Below are 19,304 nucleotides of genomic sequence, written 5' to 3'. Positions count from 1 at the left end.
TTGAAGGACCCCCACTGATTTTGTCACCTCTGTATCTTTTTTCAATTTGGCAGTGGAGGCTCCTGCCAAAAGACGTCCTTCTGTTGCAGAGTCTGAAGGCGAGGGTTCTGAAGATGGTTTTCGTTGCGCGCCATGGCTTTTTTGCAGTGGTGGCCTGTGAGCAGGTGTTTCAGTAGAAAGAGACTTTTTATGTTTCGGATCAGGGGTCGACGTACTCATGGGTTGACATTCTTGGAAGGATTCAACCATTTCTAAGTATTGTTGCTGTTCAGATTCGGAACCGGCACTGTGTATGGATAAAGATCCTTTTTGGGCTTTATTTGCCTCCTCATCTTGATCGAGCAGACCGAAGATATCTGGCATGTTGTCTGTTTTCCTGCGCTGCATCTCGAGACAGCACGCACATCAGTCGCAAAGAGTTTTCCTCAACCAGAATGAGTTACATACTTCACAAGTATCTTCTTTATGCTCAGTCGAGAGGTATAGATTACAGACCAAATGGAGATATGTATGGGGATATTTGTAATGGCACTGCAGACAGAAATGGAATGGAGTGCGGTCCATTATCAGCTTATTTTCTTAGTGAGCTGACCGAGTGGAAACTATGGAGTCGGGCGTGGCCCTTAGGGCGAGAGGTTATTTTTTAGATCCAACCTGTTGAAGATATTCGAGATGTAGTATAAACTACTCGATAGAAACAATATCGTTGAATGTAGATAACTAGCTAACGGAACGGAGGCCGATAGGACTTTGTCGAACCGGAGCGAGAGGGAGTACATCCGAACCCCTTGGCGGAAAAAAACAATCTAATGCTGGAGTCAATGCCCATGTGCAATGATGGCAAAGGGAGAAGTCACATTGCCTTGTGACTCAAAAATAATTCATCAAAGAAAAACAACTTGCAATCATCCGGGCCCAACACTAGATGGTGGTCTTATGCAAAGCATGTGTATCTACAGCCACTCATGCCTCGAACATGTTGTTTCCCATGTTGGAAAACATTGGGGGGAGCATGGAGTGTTTTCCTGGAGGCCACCCTACACAATCTCCAAATGGGAAGCTGACCCCACTGCAAATCTGATATAAGTGCATTTGAGGTGTTAATATATCAGTGGTTGTGACCACAACTGCTTCTGCAGAGCATCGATACACCCCATTGTTACTCTCAAATAGGAGATGCACACCCCTTTTATGCCCAAATGGGTTGCAAACCTCTTGCATGAGTCAGAAAGACTTTTACAACTTTTAAACTGGATATATTATATACTAATATATTCTTTGGTGATCACAAAGCCTTTCTTTGCTATTAGGAGACTTTGCAACTGCAAAACGTTTTGTACATGATGCCCATGTTTCTTTTGTTATTGTTTCTTCTTTTTAAGATTCATTCAATGCAATGTTAAAAACCTGTAGTGGTAGACCTGTAAGTATATACAATAACTAGCTCCCCCTGCTTTAATGAAACATAGTCTGGGCATACTGAACGTATCCTGCTTTGAAAGATTACATTTTATTTTTGTTACACATACAATTGTATATTATCTTTTGAAGAATTGCATTGGTTCGCTCTTGCCTCAGAACCATAAAACTAGAGCAGTCAGGGAAAGCAGGAATGCATAATTGAATAAAAATTTGTTGAGAGATGTGACAAATGGTGCAAGTCTGTAGCAAATGACCTGTTGACTCAAACAGAGCTCTCGCACACATGCAAAAGCCAAACATGACATTTTGAAACCATCGCTACAGTGTGGAACGGTTTCCTCAAACACTTGTCAGGCAGCTGTTATAGTTAGGTCTCTAATGTTATTGTGTGATAATCATAGCTACAAATTGAGTATACTGACTAATCAGTACTATTTAATTCTGTGACACCATTACTCTTCCAGTTAAGACACTTGAACGCTGGACTTACATTTCTGTGGTGTGTGCTACCCTCTGGAAATCATACTCATTTACTTACTTGAATGAGCCTGTCTGTTTGCCTAATGTCTAACTGTTGTTCTACCACATTTTCCTTCTAATGTTCTGATTACAAATTATATGAAAAACCAAAGGAAATGATGGACGGAGCGTTGACAATACAAGCACTCACCCCCAGTCAACTGATCTGGGTTTAATCCATCACCGTTCTTTAGCCCACTCTGCCACCCCAGTTCAGACATGGCCATATGCAAATCAATCTGACCCTGTGCCTCATGGGAACAGTCCAGCCCGAACTGCCAAGCCATGCCTTCCCTGGACCGGAAACAAGCTACCGAGGACCGGTTTCTGGCATTTCAGCCTTCTTCAGCCCGGCTTGCTTGAATCCAGTGGCAAAGTGAGCAAGGGACTCACGTCTGAGCATACCCAGCCAACTTATGGCGAACAAAGAAAAACCAAAGGAAATGATGGAAGGAGCGTTTTACCAATTAAGTTGAATTTCTGCATGCAGTGCTTAGTTCTCCAGTGCCTGTAAATATTAAGGCCATTTTGTTCTGCAATACTGCTTTTCCCTCTTGTACATTGTTTCCCATAAATCATTTTTTGAGGTAGAAGATAATACGGTGCTACTGCTTTTTGGTTGTGTTGTGATATTATAATCAGAAGCCTCTGTTGCCATGTAGTACAGTCTTGCGTCATACTTTTTGCTCTTTAGTACAGTTGCATAGTTTATACAGTTTTATATTATTTTACCATTTAATCCGTAGTTTCCTAATGAGTGGGGCCATTTTAAAGCTGGTGTCTCTTTTGATGAGAATTCAGATCACATTTCCAAGTGAAGCGTTTGTCACACTGAGTACATTTATATGGTTTTTCTCCTGTGTGTATTCTCATATGCCCATTCAGATTATCTTTTCGACTGAACATTTTGTGACAGAATAAACATTCATATGGTTTGATTCCTGTATGTATTCGCTGATGCAGAATAAGCTTTGCCTTACGAAAGAAGCTTTTTCCACACTCAGTACATACATATGGCTCCGCTCCCGAATGTGATCCCATATGCTGAACAAGCTCTTCCTTCAGCCTTCTTCAGCCCGGCTTGCTTGAATCCAGTGGCAAAGTGAGCAAGGGACTCACGTCTGAGCATACCCAGCCAACTTATGGCGAACAAAGAAAAACCAAAGGAAATGATGGAAGGATCGTTTTACCAATTAAGTTGAATTTCTGCATGCAGTGCTTAGTTCTCCAGTGCCTGTAAATATTAAGGCCATTTTGTTCTGCAATACTGCTTTTCCCTCTTGTACATTGTTTCCCATAAATCATTTTTTGAGGTAGAAGATAATACGGTGCTACTGCTTTTTGGTTGTGTTGTGATATTATAATCAGAAGCCTCTGTTGCCATGTAGTACAGTCTTGCGTCATACTTTTTGCTCTTTAGTACAGTTGCATAGTTTATACAGTTTTATATTATTTTACCATTTAATCCGTAGTTTCCTAATGAGTGGGGCCTTTTTAAAGCTGGTGTCTCTTTTGATGAGAATTCAGATCACATTTCCAAGTGAAGCGTTTGTCACACTGAGTACATTTATATGGTTTTTCTCCTGTGTGTATTCTCATATGCCCATTCAGATTATCTTTTCGACTGAACATTTTGTGACAGAATAAACATTCATATGGTTTGATTCCTGTATGTATTCGCTGATGCAGAATAAGCTTTGCCTTACGAAAGAAGCTTTTTCCACACTCAGTACATACATATGGCTCCGCTCCCGAATGTGATCCCATATGCTGAACAAGCTCTTCCTTCAGACTGTAGCTTGTACCACACTCTGTGCATTCATATGGTGCCTGATTTTGATGTGCATCTGGGAGAACATTTTGAAAAACGAAACTGTTCATATTTCTCTCACATTCATTATATTTGTTTGATATTTCTGCTTGCGGTTGTTCCCATGGTGAATCAACATGTTCTGAATTACTGAACTCACTTCTGCATTCAGTAGTTTTTTCCTTTTTCATTTCCTGAACATGTTCAGACCAAGGCTTGCTTCTAGAATTTATCCCCCTGTCAAATATCTGTGGTAGCTTCTTGCTTTTAGGCCCTGTAGTAGCTCTTTGGAGTGCAGGTGGTCTGGCATACTGTAATAACTCTAAATCTTTCTTTTGTCTCTTCATTCGTCTGTCACCTGTTGGGTTGAAAAAAGAGTTGGTTATTAGCTTTCGTCATATATGTAAATGTCATTACAGAAAACACAGCATTTTAAAATGAGTCTCAGAGATGTGTGTGGAAATTAATTACATTCCTAACTGATCATTATTAGTATCAAAGTAACACAAATGAACCCATTTTCCATACCTTAGTTTATTCTGTTGAGTCATTCTGTTGAGTCTTGGTTTTAAATATTCTTATTAAGATTGTTTAACTTTGTTTTTGATGCTTGGGAACACCACAGGCACAATGTGTCAGTAGACAAACACCAGCTCCAAAGTCAAATAGGTGGGCTTGAACCTCCACAGAACGTCGTTCTAGCACCATAGCTAGGAGAGAGGTGGGCACAATCTGATGACCAAGTGATCCAGTTAATCTATAACAAAATGGGTGGTGACTGGACAGGAAAATCACTTCTCTGAAAACAACAGGGATCTGTCAAAGCACCTATGCTGATGCAGGGGACAAGATACTGCTGGAGAACCCAGCAGAGCTCCCAATATGTTGCCTACCAGACCTGAAAAAGCATATTAAATACAGACAGAGGAAACTGGGCGGAGGCAGAGGTGCAAAGATGGAACTAGACTTATACACACACTTGCCATGCAAAAAACTGATCCTGTATCAGCACGGCAACTCCTTTTTTTGTTTTAGTTCAAATAAATTGTACAACGTTTTATAAGACAAAACTGTGGAACTCCATGATACATGTCTAACAGGCAAATTACCAGTATTTTTTATGTATCTTTTTAATAAAGAAACCATCAGCAGTAAACACATTACAGAGGATCTGTTAGAACCATCGAGTACACATCCGGAGGATCACAGGATAAATCTTACAACTGTAAGGGGACTTCATGGCGGGGGGGGGGGGGGGGTCAGAAGAAGAATTCGGGGGTGGGGTACAAATATCTCCTCTGTAGCTGTTGCAGGGACCCCAAACCATTGACCACTTTCGAGGACATCCCCTTGCAAGATATACAGTTTTCTCCCTAAACATGCACCAATCTAAATTGTTTTCCCACACTTCCAGAGTGGGAGGTTGTTCAGCTCCCCACAGTTGGGCTAAATTACGTTTAGCAATCATAAAAGCAAGTGAAGCCCATTGCTTCTGTGAGGTAGTTAAGTCAGTCGGCTCCTAAATGTTAAGCAAGCACCTCCTCGCCTCTGGCCAAAGGGAGACCCCCAGGACTCTATGCATTGTGTCATGAATGCTGCACCAATATGTGGTGATGTGTTCACACTCCCAGATGATATGTATAAAGGTACCAAGGAGACCACACTGTCGCTTGCATAACCCCCGTCAGAAAGTCCCATATGTACTAATCGTGGACCCGTGAGGTAGATCCTGTGTAAAATGTTTAGTTGAACTAGTCTCAGGCGAGCTGGGATAGCGACTTCTCTTGTAGAGGACACTGCAGTCTGCCAATCTTCCTCGTCTAGCTCTATCCCATCCTGCATCCCATTTGTCCCTAAGTGCTTCAAGGGGGTCAGATCTGTGGTTGATCAATTTTTTGTATATCAAAGAGATCGTTCTGTCGGGAAGGTGTCCGTCGAGTATTCTATCCTCCAGAGGAGAGGGCTCCTGGGGCCCTGTCTCCCCGGGAAGCGCTGAGAGAAGAGAGTGAAGAACCTGTATGAAAAAACAAGGACCCCCTGGCAACTAGAGTCTTCTAGGACAGGGAAAAACAGTATGTGGGTATCTTCCTAGACAGTTTACAATGCGATAAACAATAAAAGAATGTGTAGATATATAGAAAATTTCAAGCTAACAAGTACATGTACAGGAAATAATTTTTATTTGAGATAGACACTTTATAAAAAAATTACATTTGAGTGAAGAACCTGCCCATAGTAGAAGTATTCGGCATTTGCTAGATCGTATTCCACCTGCATTTCCTCAAACGATTTAATTCTCCCCTTCCCCCAGATATCTTTGACCGTGGAGATCCCTATAAGATCCCACCTATCATACCCTTTTGTGTTCCAAAGTATACCAAGTCTTTCGGAGTCCCACAGCGGTGTGGCCATAGTCAGTTTATTCTTCCAGCCCAGCGAAGCTGTGGCATCATGCCAGATCTGAACCGAGTGTTTAGATGGTCCTGTTAACGCTAATTTATTCGGCCGAGAATATAGGGCTCTATTATATCTCCCCACGGGAAGAAGCCATTTATCCATTGCATAGCCCTGTCATCCACCAGGCCGTAAGTGCAGTGGTTAATCGCCGCCAATTGGGAGGCCCAATAATATCTTTTGATATCTGGGAGGGCGATTCCTCCATCATACCAGGAAAGTGTTAGTTTGTGTAAAGCAATGCGGGGCCTACCCCAATAAACTCCGCTGCAGGCTCTCAATCTCACGGAAGTAAATCGGTGGCACCACATCTAAGGTGTTTTGCAGGGGGTAGAGAAAGCACAGGAGAGCCATCATTTTAAAGTGGGCTGCTATACCCAACAACGAGAGGGGGAGCTTCCTCCAACTAGAAATATCGCTCTAAGCCTCTGCGGGGGGGAGATTTCGGAAATACCTGACCGCGGGGTCCAGAGAGACGAATATTCCCAGATATTTGAACCCTTCTGTATTGATCTGTATGGGACAATTTCGTGGAGGGGTAGGGGGATCCCCCCTCAAAACAAACAACAAGGATTTCTCCCAGTTGATTGAGAGTCCTGAGTTTCTCCCAAAGGAGGACAGGACATCAAAAATCACGATAAGGGACTTACGGGGAGAAGTCAAATAAAGCAATATATCATCTGCATACAGAGATATATGCTGTCCTCCCATTCAGGGGACCACCGCATGCCCCTAACAGAAGGTTCCCAACGAATCCAGTCAGCAAGAGGCTCCAGCGCCAGTGAGAAGAGAAGGGGGGACAAGGGACACCCATGACGAGTGCCCCGTCCAAGCAAAAATAGAGCGGAAGCTCTATTGTTTACCACTACTTGAGCGAGCGGTTCCGTGTATAGCAGACGTATCCATCCAATGAACTCGGGGCCAAACCCAAACTTTGCCAAGACAGCCCAGTGATAAGGCCATTCAATTGTATCGAAAGTCATTGTTGCATCAAGAGACGCCATTATAGCTGGCTCCCGAAGAGTATGAGCTCTGGCCAAGACCCCGTGCAATCTACGTAGGTTCAGGGCCGTGTTTCTGTGAGGCATAAAGCCCGATTGATCGGGATGGACCAGATCGCTAAAAACTTTTACCAGTCTATTTGCCAAGAGCTTAGCCAGAATCTTCGGCTCAGCATTTAAAAGAGAAATAGGCCTGTACGAGGCACAGTTCGTCTTGATCTTCCCCTCCTTATGGATCACGACTATCGTGGAAAGTCTCTGGTCTCTAGGGAGGACAACTACGTCTCTGGAGTCTACAAACATTTCTTTCAAGTAAGGTGCAAGTTTATCTGGCTTAAGTTTGTAGAGTTCGATAGGGAGTCCGTTGGAGCTTAGCGTCTTACCGGAGTTTAACGAACGGATGGCCTGGGCGATCTCGTCCGCTGTCAGTGCACTATCCATGAATTTTTGATCTTCAGGTGAAAGACACAGGAGCTGTATGTCCCGGAGTTAGAGTTGGGAATCAGCTCCTGAGCGAGGGGAGACCGAGGTGTAAACCGCTTGAAAGTGGGCAGCGAATTTATCAACTATGTCCTGCGGTTCTGTAAGTCGTAGCCCAGTCTCTCTTATCTAGCCAGGCGATAAGTTTCCCAGCCTTATCCCCCAAGTCATAGAGTCTGCCCTGTTGTTACCTACCGAGAGCCTTGGCCCTATCAGTGACTAACGCCTTATAGTCGTGTTGTTTCAGGCTCAACTGATGAAGTTTAGCCCGTGTTACCCCCAGTTCCAATTCTCCCTCTAACTTGCTATTTCAGCCTCTAACTCCACCACCTCCCTCTCTCGCTCCCTTCTAGAACCCGCTATCAAAGACAGGGCTTGGCTTCTGATGACCGTTTTGAAGGCCTCCCATAGGGACCCAGAAGAGGAGAGGACACAGATCCCACATTGTTAGTTAAATATTCATCCAGCACTACGATGAGGTCTTTACGAATTTTAGGATTGCGTAGATACCACGGATTGATTGGGGCCACCCTTCCCGCTCTGCCCCGAGTTGCAACTATGTGGATCCACAATGGGGAGTGATCAGAGATGCCTCTGGCCAAGTGTGTAACCCCTGTTATGTAGGAAGCTTGTACGGCAGGGACCAGACAGTAGTCTAATCGCGAGAGACTGTTGTGTACTCCAGAGTGGAAAGTATATTGCTTTGATCTGGGTGGAGTCGTCTCCAACTGTCGACTAGGCCCATTGTTTCGATAAAATCTGGCAACCACCTCATCGCCCGCCCCGTTTCCCGTGGGGGATGCCTATCCAACATACTAGAAACGACTGCGTTAAAGTCGCCCCCTAAAAGTAAAAGACCCTCAGGGAGTGAGAGTAGGACCGTCCCTAAGTCTGCTAATGTTGTGTCCTGTAGCCCCAGAGGAACATAAATGGATAGGAAGGTCACTTGTTGGCCCTCCCACGTGCCCGTGATTCCAATATATCTGCCACTCCCATCTTCCCACGTGGCAGTCACTTCCAATGGGAATGCCCTAAGGATCAAGACGCCCACACCCCTGGAGCCTGACGTGAATCCTGAGTGTGCAACCAATTTGTACACCATTCTGTGTAGAGCCTTTTATGAGTTTCCAACGAGATGCGTCTCCTGCTGCAGGAACACGTATGGCGCCTGTCTTTTGAGATTCTGAAGGACCACACTCCGTTTAATTTTGTCCCCCAACCCGTTAACGTTCCAACTCAAAACCTTTATTTCTCTACCCCCCATCGTCTACCCGGTACAGCCCGCAAACCCCTGCATTACGTCTATTGGACAAAGTTACTGTGCTGATGCAACCAACAAACCACCCAACATGTGAAACAAACATCCCCACCCCGCTGCCCTGCCCATTGGGCTCCAAACTGCCCACTGAAAACCGCAGATTGCCTGTCGCCCCAAAAATTTCAAAGAAAGAAGAAAACTTAGGGGGTAAGAGTTCCTGAGCTCCTGTCCAAGCCCCAGATCTATAAAATTGTCTGTCCTATTATCCATAAAGTTAGTAAACTGTCAAATACCCTACACCCCCATCACCCTAGCCCCAGAGTCTCACCATCCCCGTCCCCTTCAAAACCCATGTCCCAATTGTAGGCTAATTCAATTTAAGGGAAGAATGGTTTTTAGGTTGTCAGAGAGCGGGCGCTCAGCCAGTGTAGAAGCACTGTAGAACCAATGGAGTGTGGTGCAACTGGGTGAGTGGATAACCATATAACCACTCAAGGAGAAGCGAGCAAGCTCACTCATCCACAATAACACAAAATGGCAAACCCTATGCACACACTTGACGAATAGAAAACGGATACAATGTCCTGATGTAAGAATTCAAAAATGCAGAGAAACAACAGTAATATGCAACTAAAATATATAAGTAATTGAATGTCAATAAAGAAGTCTTGGTCTCCTCGTTTTATTCCAACACAGCATGTGAACAACCAGCCGACACGTGTTTCATCGCATCTTGCGAATCTTCAGGGCTGGAAACAATACAGAAAACAAGGAGCTATACTTGGGGATATGTACATTTGTATGTGTGATCCTGAATAACACTTCAGGTCAGCCGTTGAGACAAGCATCACATTGGATTCTCTCATGCATAAGTCTATGCCCCTGAGATGGTTGTGGGAAAACATTTTCCGACCAACATACCCATGGCTGTACACACTCCCCAAGATACATAAGAACCAGCCCTTCCCTCCGGGTAGACCAATAGTCTCGGGCATAGGGGGTCCTACCGAGAGGATGGCAGAATACATTGATCTCTTTCTAGGACCCTTAGTACACAATCTTCCTTCATATATACAAGATTCCAGACACATTCTGAGCATTCTGTCTGATATCCATTGGCAACCGGACACATTTCTTGTAACTATGGACTAGCATTAATATTGATTTGGGACTACTGGCTATGAATAGGTGTTTGGGGAACAGACCAGCTTCACTGCACCAACATACTGCGATGTTATCAGAAATGATGGAACTTGTGTTGAATAATAACTTTTTCATGTTTGACAAGAAATGGTATCGCCAAAAGAAGGGAGTAGCGATGGGATCGAAATTTTCCCCGTCGTTTGCTAACCTTTTCATGGGCAACCTGGAATCGGATCTTATCTGGGGTGATAAGGGCTCCCAATATATTGACTTCATAATTTTCTGGGGACGCTACATAGATGACTGCATTCTCCTATGGTCAGGCACAGAAGAACTACTTATGGAATTCTTTAATTATCTGAATAACAATACTTGGGAAATTAAATTTACCATGACACATAGTCAAACCAGAATTGAATTTTTGGATATAGAACTATATGTGGTAGGCAACACCTTACATAGCAAGCTCTTTAGAAAATCCACCTCATGTAACTCTATATTACATGCTGACAGCTCTCATCCTCCGCACCAGGTAAAGTCTATACCGTATGGTGAATTCTTAAGAGCCAGAAGGCTCTGCAGTGAAGAATCCCAATTCAAAGACTGCGTAGACGACATGAAAAACAGGTTCTCCAAAAGAGGTTACACTAGTAACGTGATCAGACAAGCAGAAAGGAGAATCAACAAAACTGTAAGAACAGACATGCTACAACCTAGAACACAACCTCAGCTCACAAACAACTCAATCAGGTTGATCACTGAATTTAATTCTCTCCACCACACTTTGAGAAAAAGCATGACGAAACACTGGGGAATACTTAAGAATGAGAAATCCTTAATTCCATTTATCACAGACAGGCCCCAGATTTACTACAGGAGAGGTAACACCCTCAGAAATAGATTGAGTCCCACTGTACCCCATGGTCTACAGGCAACAGATTGGCTCTCCTCCAAAAGCAAGGGTTTTTACAAATGTGGATTCTGTGCCATGTGTAGGTGGGCCAAACATAAGACAACACAATTTTCTAATCCCAAAGGTGAATGTTTCTCTATAAACACTAACATCAACTGTCTGACTAAATACGTGGTGTACATTATACAATGTAAATTTGGTAAACAGTACGTTGGAAGCACCATACGTGCCCTCAAAGACAGGATCTCGGAACATATGAGGGCCATAATTAAACAAGATCCCAGATACCCTGTAGCATTGCACGTGGCAAGTTGCCAGAACTCTGAGAATGAGAAAGTTGTCTCCTTCTTTGGCATTGATGTAGTAAACCTAGGGATCAGAGGAGGCAACAGGGAACTAAAACTACGACGCACGGAGGCCATGTGGATCATGAAAATGTACGCAGTCGGCTTAGGCCTCAACTTTGATTCAGAGCTTCAATTCTTCTTAGGTGACTGAATTCCTAACTAGATGTAAGGTAAGACAGAGGAATTCACTATGTACGAAACATAATAACTATGACATAATGGATGAAGCATACTGAGTTATTGGACTTATACTGAACTTGTCATTTGTCATAGTGAATTTACCCTGTACCAACACATAATAATTCAGATAACAATAGATGGATTATTCTGCTGTATTAACGTAATTTGCTGTTTGTCATAGTAGTATCTACTAGGTTTCTAGTTCAACACATGTTTGTCTTTGCACTATATGAGTATGTTAACCATAAGCATAACCACTGTACATCCCGTCAGATGCATTTGGATGATATGATACTTATAATCATAATTACCAATGACACTTGTAGATTGTAAGAGAGGTTGGGAGGAGATCATTTCACGTTTCTCTACCACCGCTGCGAGAGCATGCGAGATAGTTGCAACATCTTCACAAGCGTGTTCACAAATTTTGGAGTAACCGATATGGATTAGTGCACTGAGCATGTCATTCACGAGCACTATACGTCGGATAACTATCACCTACCGCAATTTGCGGATTGACACGTATTTCTTTTTCTTTTCTCTATATGGAGTACTACATTTAATTCCCAAGCAAATGTGAAACTCCGAATATGAGAAGTTTCCCTCTCACTACATCTATCACTTTAAATTTAGCTAACACGGATGACGTTTTCGCCACCAGTGGGCGGGACGCTACTTAAACCGGGTTCACTTCCGGGTCACGTGTTCGCACTTCGAACGAGGAGACCCGGGAGAAGAGAGAAGCAGCAAGACGTCTACAGGTAACGCGACCGTGGGGTTTCTAGCCGGTGACATGATATGTCTGGCCAAGTATGATAGCTGGGAGGTTTCTAACCCGCCTGTCCGGATTGTTTGTCTTACAGACACCAAGTCCGGAACAGGCTACGGAATCATTCGCATTAATTGAGGCACATCGTCTTTTCAGGTAGGCTGCCTGAATCGGAATTCTAAACGGAATGTCGAGTAACATGCTTGGTGCCAACACACCTATAAGTCAGTCTAACACCCTGCACGTGTATCACTTTTCAGACACTAAGTGATCGAGAAATACACCTTCCCCCAAGCAACCCAGAACAAGCACACTACGCTTATAAGGTAATTTAAATATGCCCTATGTATATTGACCGTCTATGTAATATTAGTAGAAGTCTGCATATACAAAACTCTAATCAATTTAAAATAGAATACGACGTGAATATATCAGATGAAGCTACAGTAAAGTTTTTAAGTTTGCCATCAGCCTCAACTTATCGTGATCTAGGAAACTGATATATTAACACATCAGGAGATGTTACGATGTTGTTTAGCATGCATACAATTGGTACGGTTTCGTTCCTCTCACTAGAGGGCAGCCAGATTAATAAGGCACCAATTAAGTCACTAGCCCTAACGAGAATCATATTCAGCACTTCTAATTCCCCTCCTTATATACGGGGACATATATAACTCCATATTCTTTAACTCTATTGCAGCGACTATACCACATTTTTCAATTACGTTTTGGATGGTCTTGGGCCCTTCCGGGTCGGAAGTATCACCGGAAGAGCGGTGAGCTTTCCGTTTTCTTATTATTTTTTATTTCTTGTCGCTACTAAATGCATATCCTGATTTTAGTGACGCGAATGAAACACAACGGTTCAGCGATCTACTAGAACTAACCTTAATAAGTGCTCAGTCGAATGATCAGTCTATAACAATAGATATCTTCATAGATCTAACTTTTCGACCTCTCTTTCTTTCTATCCCCCCTTCTTTCCCGTTGTCTTCCCTCTCTTGTTTCTTAAAATCTACTCATATCTATCGATCACGACAGGCCTTATGGTCCAATACACAACCAATGGAGGTATGTGTCGGAATTTTCATATGCTATGTCACCGAGCACATATTACACGCATGATACCTCACACTCGGCATAGACTTTAGTGCAGCACGGCACCATGCACAACTTTGGATACTATAGTAGATGATATATATGTGTGAATTCACTCTATCGATTAGGGTGCCTAAGTGCACAACGGTTCACCCCAATTGCATGGTATGTACGAGCATATTATGAGCACCATAGCACACTTAAGGATGTTTTCCCACAACCATCTCAGGGGCATAGACTTATGCATGAGAGAATCCAATGTGATGCTTGTCTCAACGGCTGACCTGAAGTGTTATTCAGGATCACACATACAAATGTACATATCCCCAAGTATAGCTCCTTGTTTTCTGTATTGTTTCCAGCCCTGAAGATTCGCAAGATGCGATGAAACACGTGTCGGCTGGTTGTTCACATGCTGTGTTGGAATAAAACGAGGAGACCAAGACTTCTTTATTGACATTCAATTACTTATATATTTTAGTTGCATATTACTGTTGTTTCTCTGCATTTTTGAATTCTTACATCAGGACATTGTATCCGTTTTCTATTCGTCAAGTGTGTGCATAGGGTTTGCCATTTTGTAGGCTAATTCAATGTTCAACAGGTCTCTGAGGCCGATTGTCCGCATCACCATCTGCACCTCGTTCCGTTGGGGCCCGAGCTTCCTGATAGTCAAGCCACTCCGTCACTGCCTCCGGACGATCGAAGAACCATGCCCGACCATCCGACTCGACTCTTAGGCGAGCCGGGAACAACATTGAATATTTCAGGCCCCTTTCCCTTAAATCTCGCTTCACCGCCAGAAAGGATCTCCTCTGTTTTTGCACTCTCTGTGTGAAGTCTGGGAAGAGTGAGATAGCAGCATTCTCATACTTGAGCGGGGCGTTGGCTCTCGAGTTCTGGAGGATCACATCCCTGTCGCTGTAGTTGAGGACTCGGGCCAGCATAGGCCGCGGGGAGCGCCCAGTTTGGGACGGCCGCCCGGGACCCTGTGAGCCCGTTCTATTACAAAACATTTGCTGAGGCCCTTCGGTTTGAGGTGATTGAGGATGAGGTCTTCTACAAATAGGTCAGGAGCCTGCCACTCTGATTGTTTCGGCACACCCAGGATGCGAAGGTTGTTACGGCGGAGGCGGCCGTCATAATCATCCAGTTCAAGTTTGGTTGAGTTGTGGGAGGTTTGCAATTCATGGACTTCCTTTTGTAATTGGGAGACGTCTTCAACCAGGCTATTGGTAGTCAGTTCCACTTGTTTCACCTTCTCATTAAGTTTTCCCATATCTGCCCTTATAAGATTAATATCTATGGCCATGGAGTCCATTTTATGTTCCAGTGAGGTTTTAACGCCTGTGATAGCTTCCATTACATCCTTTAGAGAAAGCTCCGGCTCTTCTTAGCTCGGGTTCCCTCTCGCTGTTTCCTCTGATAATCTTCCCCGCTGCGCCTCTTTAGAGACCGTGTACCAATCCAACTTGTTGGCCTGGAACGCTTTCGAGTTCTTGGCACCAGGGCCTTTTCCGCGATGCATTTTATCAGCAATAGCAGGGTTAAGTTAGGAGCAGACAGTGAAGGTCGGCCCGGGCGTCTTCACGTGCTCTAACGCGCCTAGTACAGGGCCAATAGCCCGGTCCTGCACCCTGGGGTATCTTAGTGGGTCAGCGTCAGCGAGGCCTTCCTCTAAGCGCCACTCAGGCTTGAGGCATCCTCTCCACAGTGCTCCTCAGTACACCCCCATCCAAGAAGGATCTTCTCCAACCCAGCGACAGTGAGTCCAGTCCACCAAAACAGGGCCTTTATCGTCTCGAGGCTCATATTCGGGTCCACGTCCCCAGCCAGCCACATGCCACGATTCCCATTTAAGCACTCAGACCAAGGCTGAAGGAGCTATCCCCAGCAGGGCAGACAGTCAAGCCAACATTGCAATCCTCCCGGGACACATCACTCCGCTCCCTTTGAGGGTGCGCCAAAAGTTACTGACGTGGGAAGGGAAGTCTCACCCTCTCACCTAATCTGTCACTTTCACCAGTTTCAGCCACCACTGATCAGGAGGAAAAAAACGCGGCAGAGCTCCTCGGTGTGTCCTGGATTCGCGCCGCTACCAGAGGAGGGGGAGGGGGAGGGAGAAACCGGGGCTATAAGGCGCCCCTCCCTGTCTTTCCGGGGCCCTCTGCCTCTGCACCAACACTCGCGGCCTTGATGGCGGCCGCCGCCTCGGCGACGTTGTCACTGCCCCCAAAGCTCACCTCCACATCACGCCTCCCCCTGCTCCAGCACTCAGCCCCGATCCGGGCTGCCGGAGTGCCAGCGAGTCGTCGGTTGGAGCGGCCACAGTTTTGTTTTTGCGGCGGGCCGGAAGTCGCCTCGGCTGGGCCAGCACCAGTACTGTGGCCCCAGGCTCTGAGGCCCCGACTAGGCCCGGGTTTTCTGACGGCTGTAACACCCCGATGGAGGGGGTCGGCCATACCGGAGCCGGCGAGTTAGGTTCCTCGTTGGTTCCGGTGCAGGGAAATGTGCACTGGACTGGCGGATGGGTATTCAGGATAGTCGTCAGGGCGTACACGGAGCGGCCATTCCCGATGCTGCTCGGCCACACCCCCCCAAATTACCATTATTGAAGTGAAGTGTAAGACAATTGACAGGTATGGCGATGGTACAGAGATTATGACATCAATGTGCCTAAAGAACTGATAAATAGCCGAGCGTACTTAGATGTTAAAGAAGAGAGTAAAGATTGGTGAAGAGAGAAAAGAGAGATGTAGGAAGGCACAGTGAGAGTGACCAGAAGGTGGGGTAGTACCAACTAGTTGGTAGAGTGAGTGACTTACAGCTATCAGGGGAGACCCATATAGTACGCAGTGCAACAGATATGGAGCATTATGGTGGTTTAGTAGATTCAACATATTTATTTTTCCAAAGTTTCTTTTTTGGATAGAAGTTGGCAAAAATGGAGTTAACTGCAGTGTTTTCAACTATGCGGACGACACCCAGCTCATCCTCCGGATCGACAATTCCCCCTATGCCCAAGATGTGGCGCAAAACATCCTTAGATTCACAGTAAATTGGATGACTACCAATGCACTGAAAATCAACTCTGATAAACCGAGGTTCTTGTGATCCCCACAAAGGGCAACCCCCACACCAGCCCACGCCGTGAAAAGCCTAGGCATTAAAATCGACTCAGAGCTAGAGGTTATCCCATCAGCTAGAGGTTATCCCATCAGTATGGAGTGATCACAGTGTAATATGCTTGACTTTGGCCTTTAACCTATCCGCACTGAATCAAGGGCACTTGTGCCAGGGCACGATTGTTTTTAATAAATCTAATGGTCGTTCATTTTGGACACAAAAAAATATCGTTGAGGTAGGCTCGATAGTGAAAAAAACTCTTCCAGAACAGCACGGTAGCCTTTCCGTTAATATTATGCAATTTTTTGAGGCACAAATGAGGGAGATAAAAAATGTAAGCTCAGTACCCTCTGGCCGACGTAGAATAAATCAGGTTTCCTCTACCCTGAAGGCTTTAAATTACGAAATCAACAATTTAGTTCGGAAGCAATATAAACAATTTTCTACAGGTGTGCAACAGGAAATTAATCGCCTAAAACGAGTTAGAGGCCGTTATAAATTAAGAGTAAAGAGAGACGAGATGGATGCAAAATGGATAGGGTTGAGAGAAGCAGCGAGAGCTAAAGGTACAAAAAAGTATTGGCACCTGATCGCAGAGTATTGTGATTCTAAACAGAGGGCACTCCCCATTCCGATTCCAGAAAGTGAGTGGGTGGACTACATTTCACTACTATATAAATCTAACAGCTCAGTGCCTTTTCAGATGTCTGTAATAGAGGAGGCTGTCTGTGTTGATTATGGTCCCCCGTCAAGGGCTGAAGTGATGGGCTATATAAAGAATGCTAGAACCTCCGGTGCACAAGGACCGGATGGTATACCAATTATGCTAATTAAAAAGGATCCAGCTGCATGGGGAGCCTTCCTGGTGCCATTATTTAACTACTGCTTTCAATCGATTAGTATTCCCTTATCTTGGAAGGGGAGCATTATAGTTCCGCTGTTTAAAAAGGGCTTAAAAAGGTCACCTACTAGCTTTAGACAGATCACGCTGCTGGACGCTGCAGGAAAATTATTTGCAAAAAGTATACTTCAGCATTTGCAGCAGTGGGCCCAAGACCAGAACATCTTACCGCCAGAACAGGCAGGTTTCATAAAGAACCACGGAACGCTGGATAACATCCCGGTCGTCCAGACCATTGTGGAGAAATATGTTTTCTCAAAAAGCATGTCAGTCTATACAGCTTTTATTGATTTCTCCACGCGTTTGACAAAGTGGATCGTCAGACGCTGTGGAGAAAGCTCTCTCATCTTGCTATGCCATACCATCTCCTGGGCCTCATAATAGAATTACACACAGACACTTGGTGTCAAGTGACGAAGGGGGGCTCGCAGGGGCTTTCCTGTAGGATTAATACACATAACGGTCTCAAGCAGCGTTGCCTTTTGGCCCCTCTTTTGTTTTCTCTTTATATTTATGACCGCCCGAGAAATTAAACTCAGTGAAGGGGGATGCCCCTAAAATTGGTACAATGTCCATTGGCTCTCTACTATATGCAGATGACGTTGCAATTTTTGATTTAACCCCCATTGGCTTGCAGCGTCGTGTGGATGTTTTGACTAAATATGCGGAGGACCATTGTTTGAAAATCAATATTGCTAAAAGCAAAATTTTAGTCTTTCGCAAGAAAGGTTTTCCAATAAAGAAAGGGTATAAGTGGCTGTTGGGGCAGGAAGAACTTGAATTGGTCAATACGTTCTGCTCAGGGGGCACGATCTTTTGTGTTGTCCCCCCCCAAATGAAATGATTTGTTATAGAATATTTCAATTTTTTAAATCATTCCTGGTTATTTATTAGAATTTCTTTTTTTCTCTCATTTTTTTATGCTGATTGTTTAAGTTATAACTTTGTATTTGTTATAAAGTATGTCTCTTTTATTGTATTGGTGCATTTTTGTGGACCTCCGTTGAAGTTCCGTAACAAATAAATTAATTGATTTCATTTTGACTCAGAGCTCTCCATGGCTAACCAAGTCACCACAGTGGCCGGTACTTGTACAGGGATCATGAGACAACTACGGGAACGTATTCCCCTCCTCTCAACTGCCTCCCTACAAACGATCGTATCGGCCACAATTGTCTCCAGACTGGATTACGACAATGCCTTATACTTCGGCCTTCCTCAAAAGCTTATCAAGATATTACAGGTGGTTCTGAACGACGCAGCCAAATTGATCTTCAGGCTGCCAAGATGGTCCCGTGCTTCCCCTCTGTTGTGCAAATTGCACTGGCTCCCTATCAAGCAAAGAGCTAAATTCAAGGGTCCCTGCATTGCCCACAAAGCGATCTACGGCAAAGCCCCGGCCTACATTAAGGAACGCCAGAAGAACAATGTTCCGGGCCGTATGCTGCGGTCTTTAGAAGCCTGCCACCTTGCTACCCCAGGATGCAACACCGCATCCAAAGGGGGCAGAGCCATTTCCGTCCTGCTTCCGCAACTTTGGAACCAATTGCCAGACTACATGCGCAAGGAATCGGCTCTCCTCCCATTCAGGAAACAACTTAAAACATTCCTGTTCAGGGAGGCCTTGGACACTGCGTAAATGTGCCTCACTGTGCAGCCATGCACCTGTTTCACAATTTCTGGCAACTCACTTAAAAGCGCTTAGAGACCCGTCGTGCTTAGCGCCATATAAAAATCTATTAACAATTAACAAGAGTGTTGTCAGCACACCTTATGAATGGGTTCCATACCCACCATGTATGGATTGATAGTTTGCTAAAGTTTTCCCATAAATAAAGAATAGATTTCATTTCAATAGATAGTTAAATAGCTGGTAGGAA

General features: G+C 44.5%; 1 protein-coding gene across 2 annotated transcripts in view; it reads right to left on the bottom strand.

The window, feature by feature from the left end:
- Nucleotides 1–2,297: 2,297 nt before the first annotated feature.
- Nucleotides 2,298–19,304, bottom strand: part of LOC144768746 (uncharacterized) — a 110,933-nt gene continuing 93,926 nt past the window's right edge. For both annotated transcript variants that reach the window (XM_078652633.1, XM_078652634.1), the window contains one exon: nucleotides 2,298–4,109. In XM_078652633.1, coding sequence (XP_078508759.1) covers nucleotides 3,436–4,109 — 674 coding nt within the window. In that variant the 3' untranslated portion in view covers nucleotides 2,298–3,435. The remainder of the gene's footprint in view (nucleotides 4,110–19,304) is intronic.

Source organism: Lissotriton helveticus, chromosome 7, assembly GCF_964261635.1.
Source record: "Lissotriton helveticus chromosome 7, aLisHel1.1, whole genome shotgun sequence".
NCBI lineage: Eukaryota > Metazoa > Chordata > Amphibia > Caudata > Salamandridae > Lissotriton > Lissotriton helveticus.
This window is presented reverse-complemented; position numbering and strand designations above follow the sequence as displayed.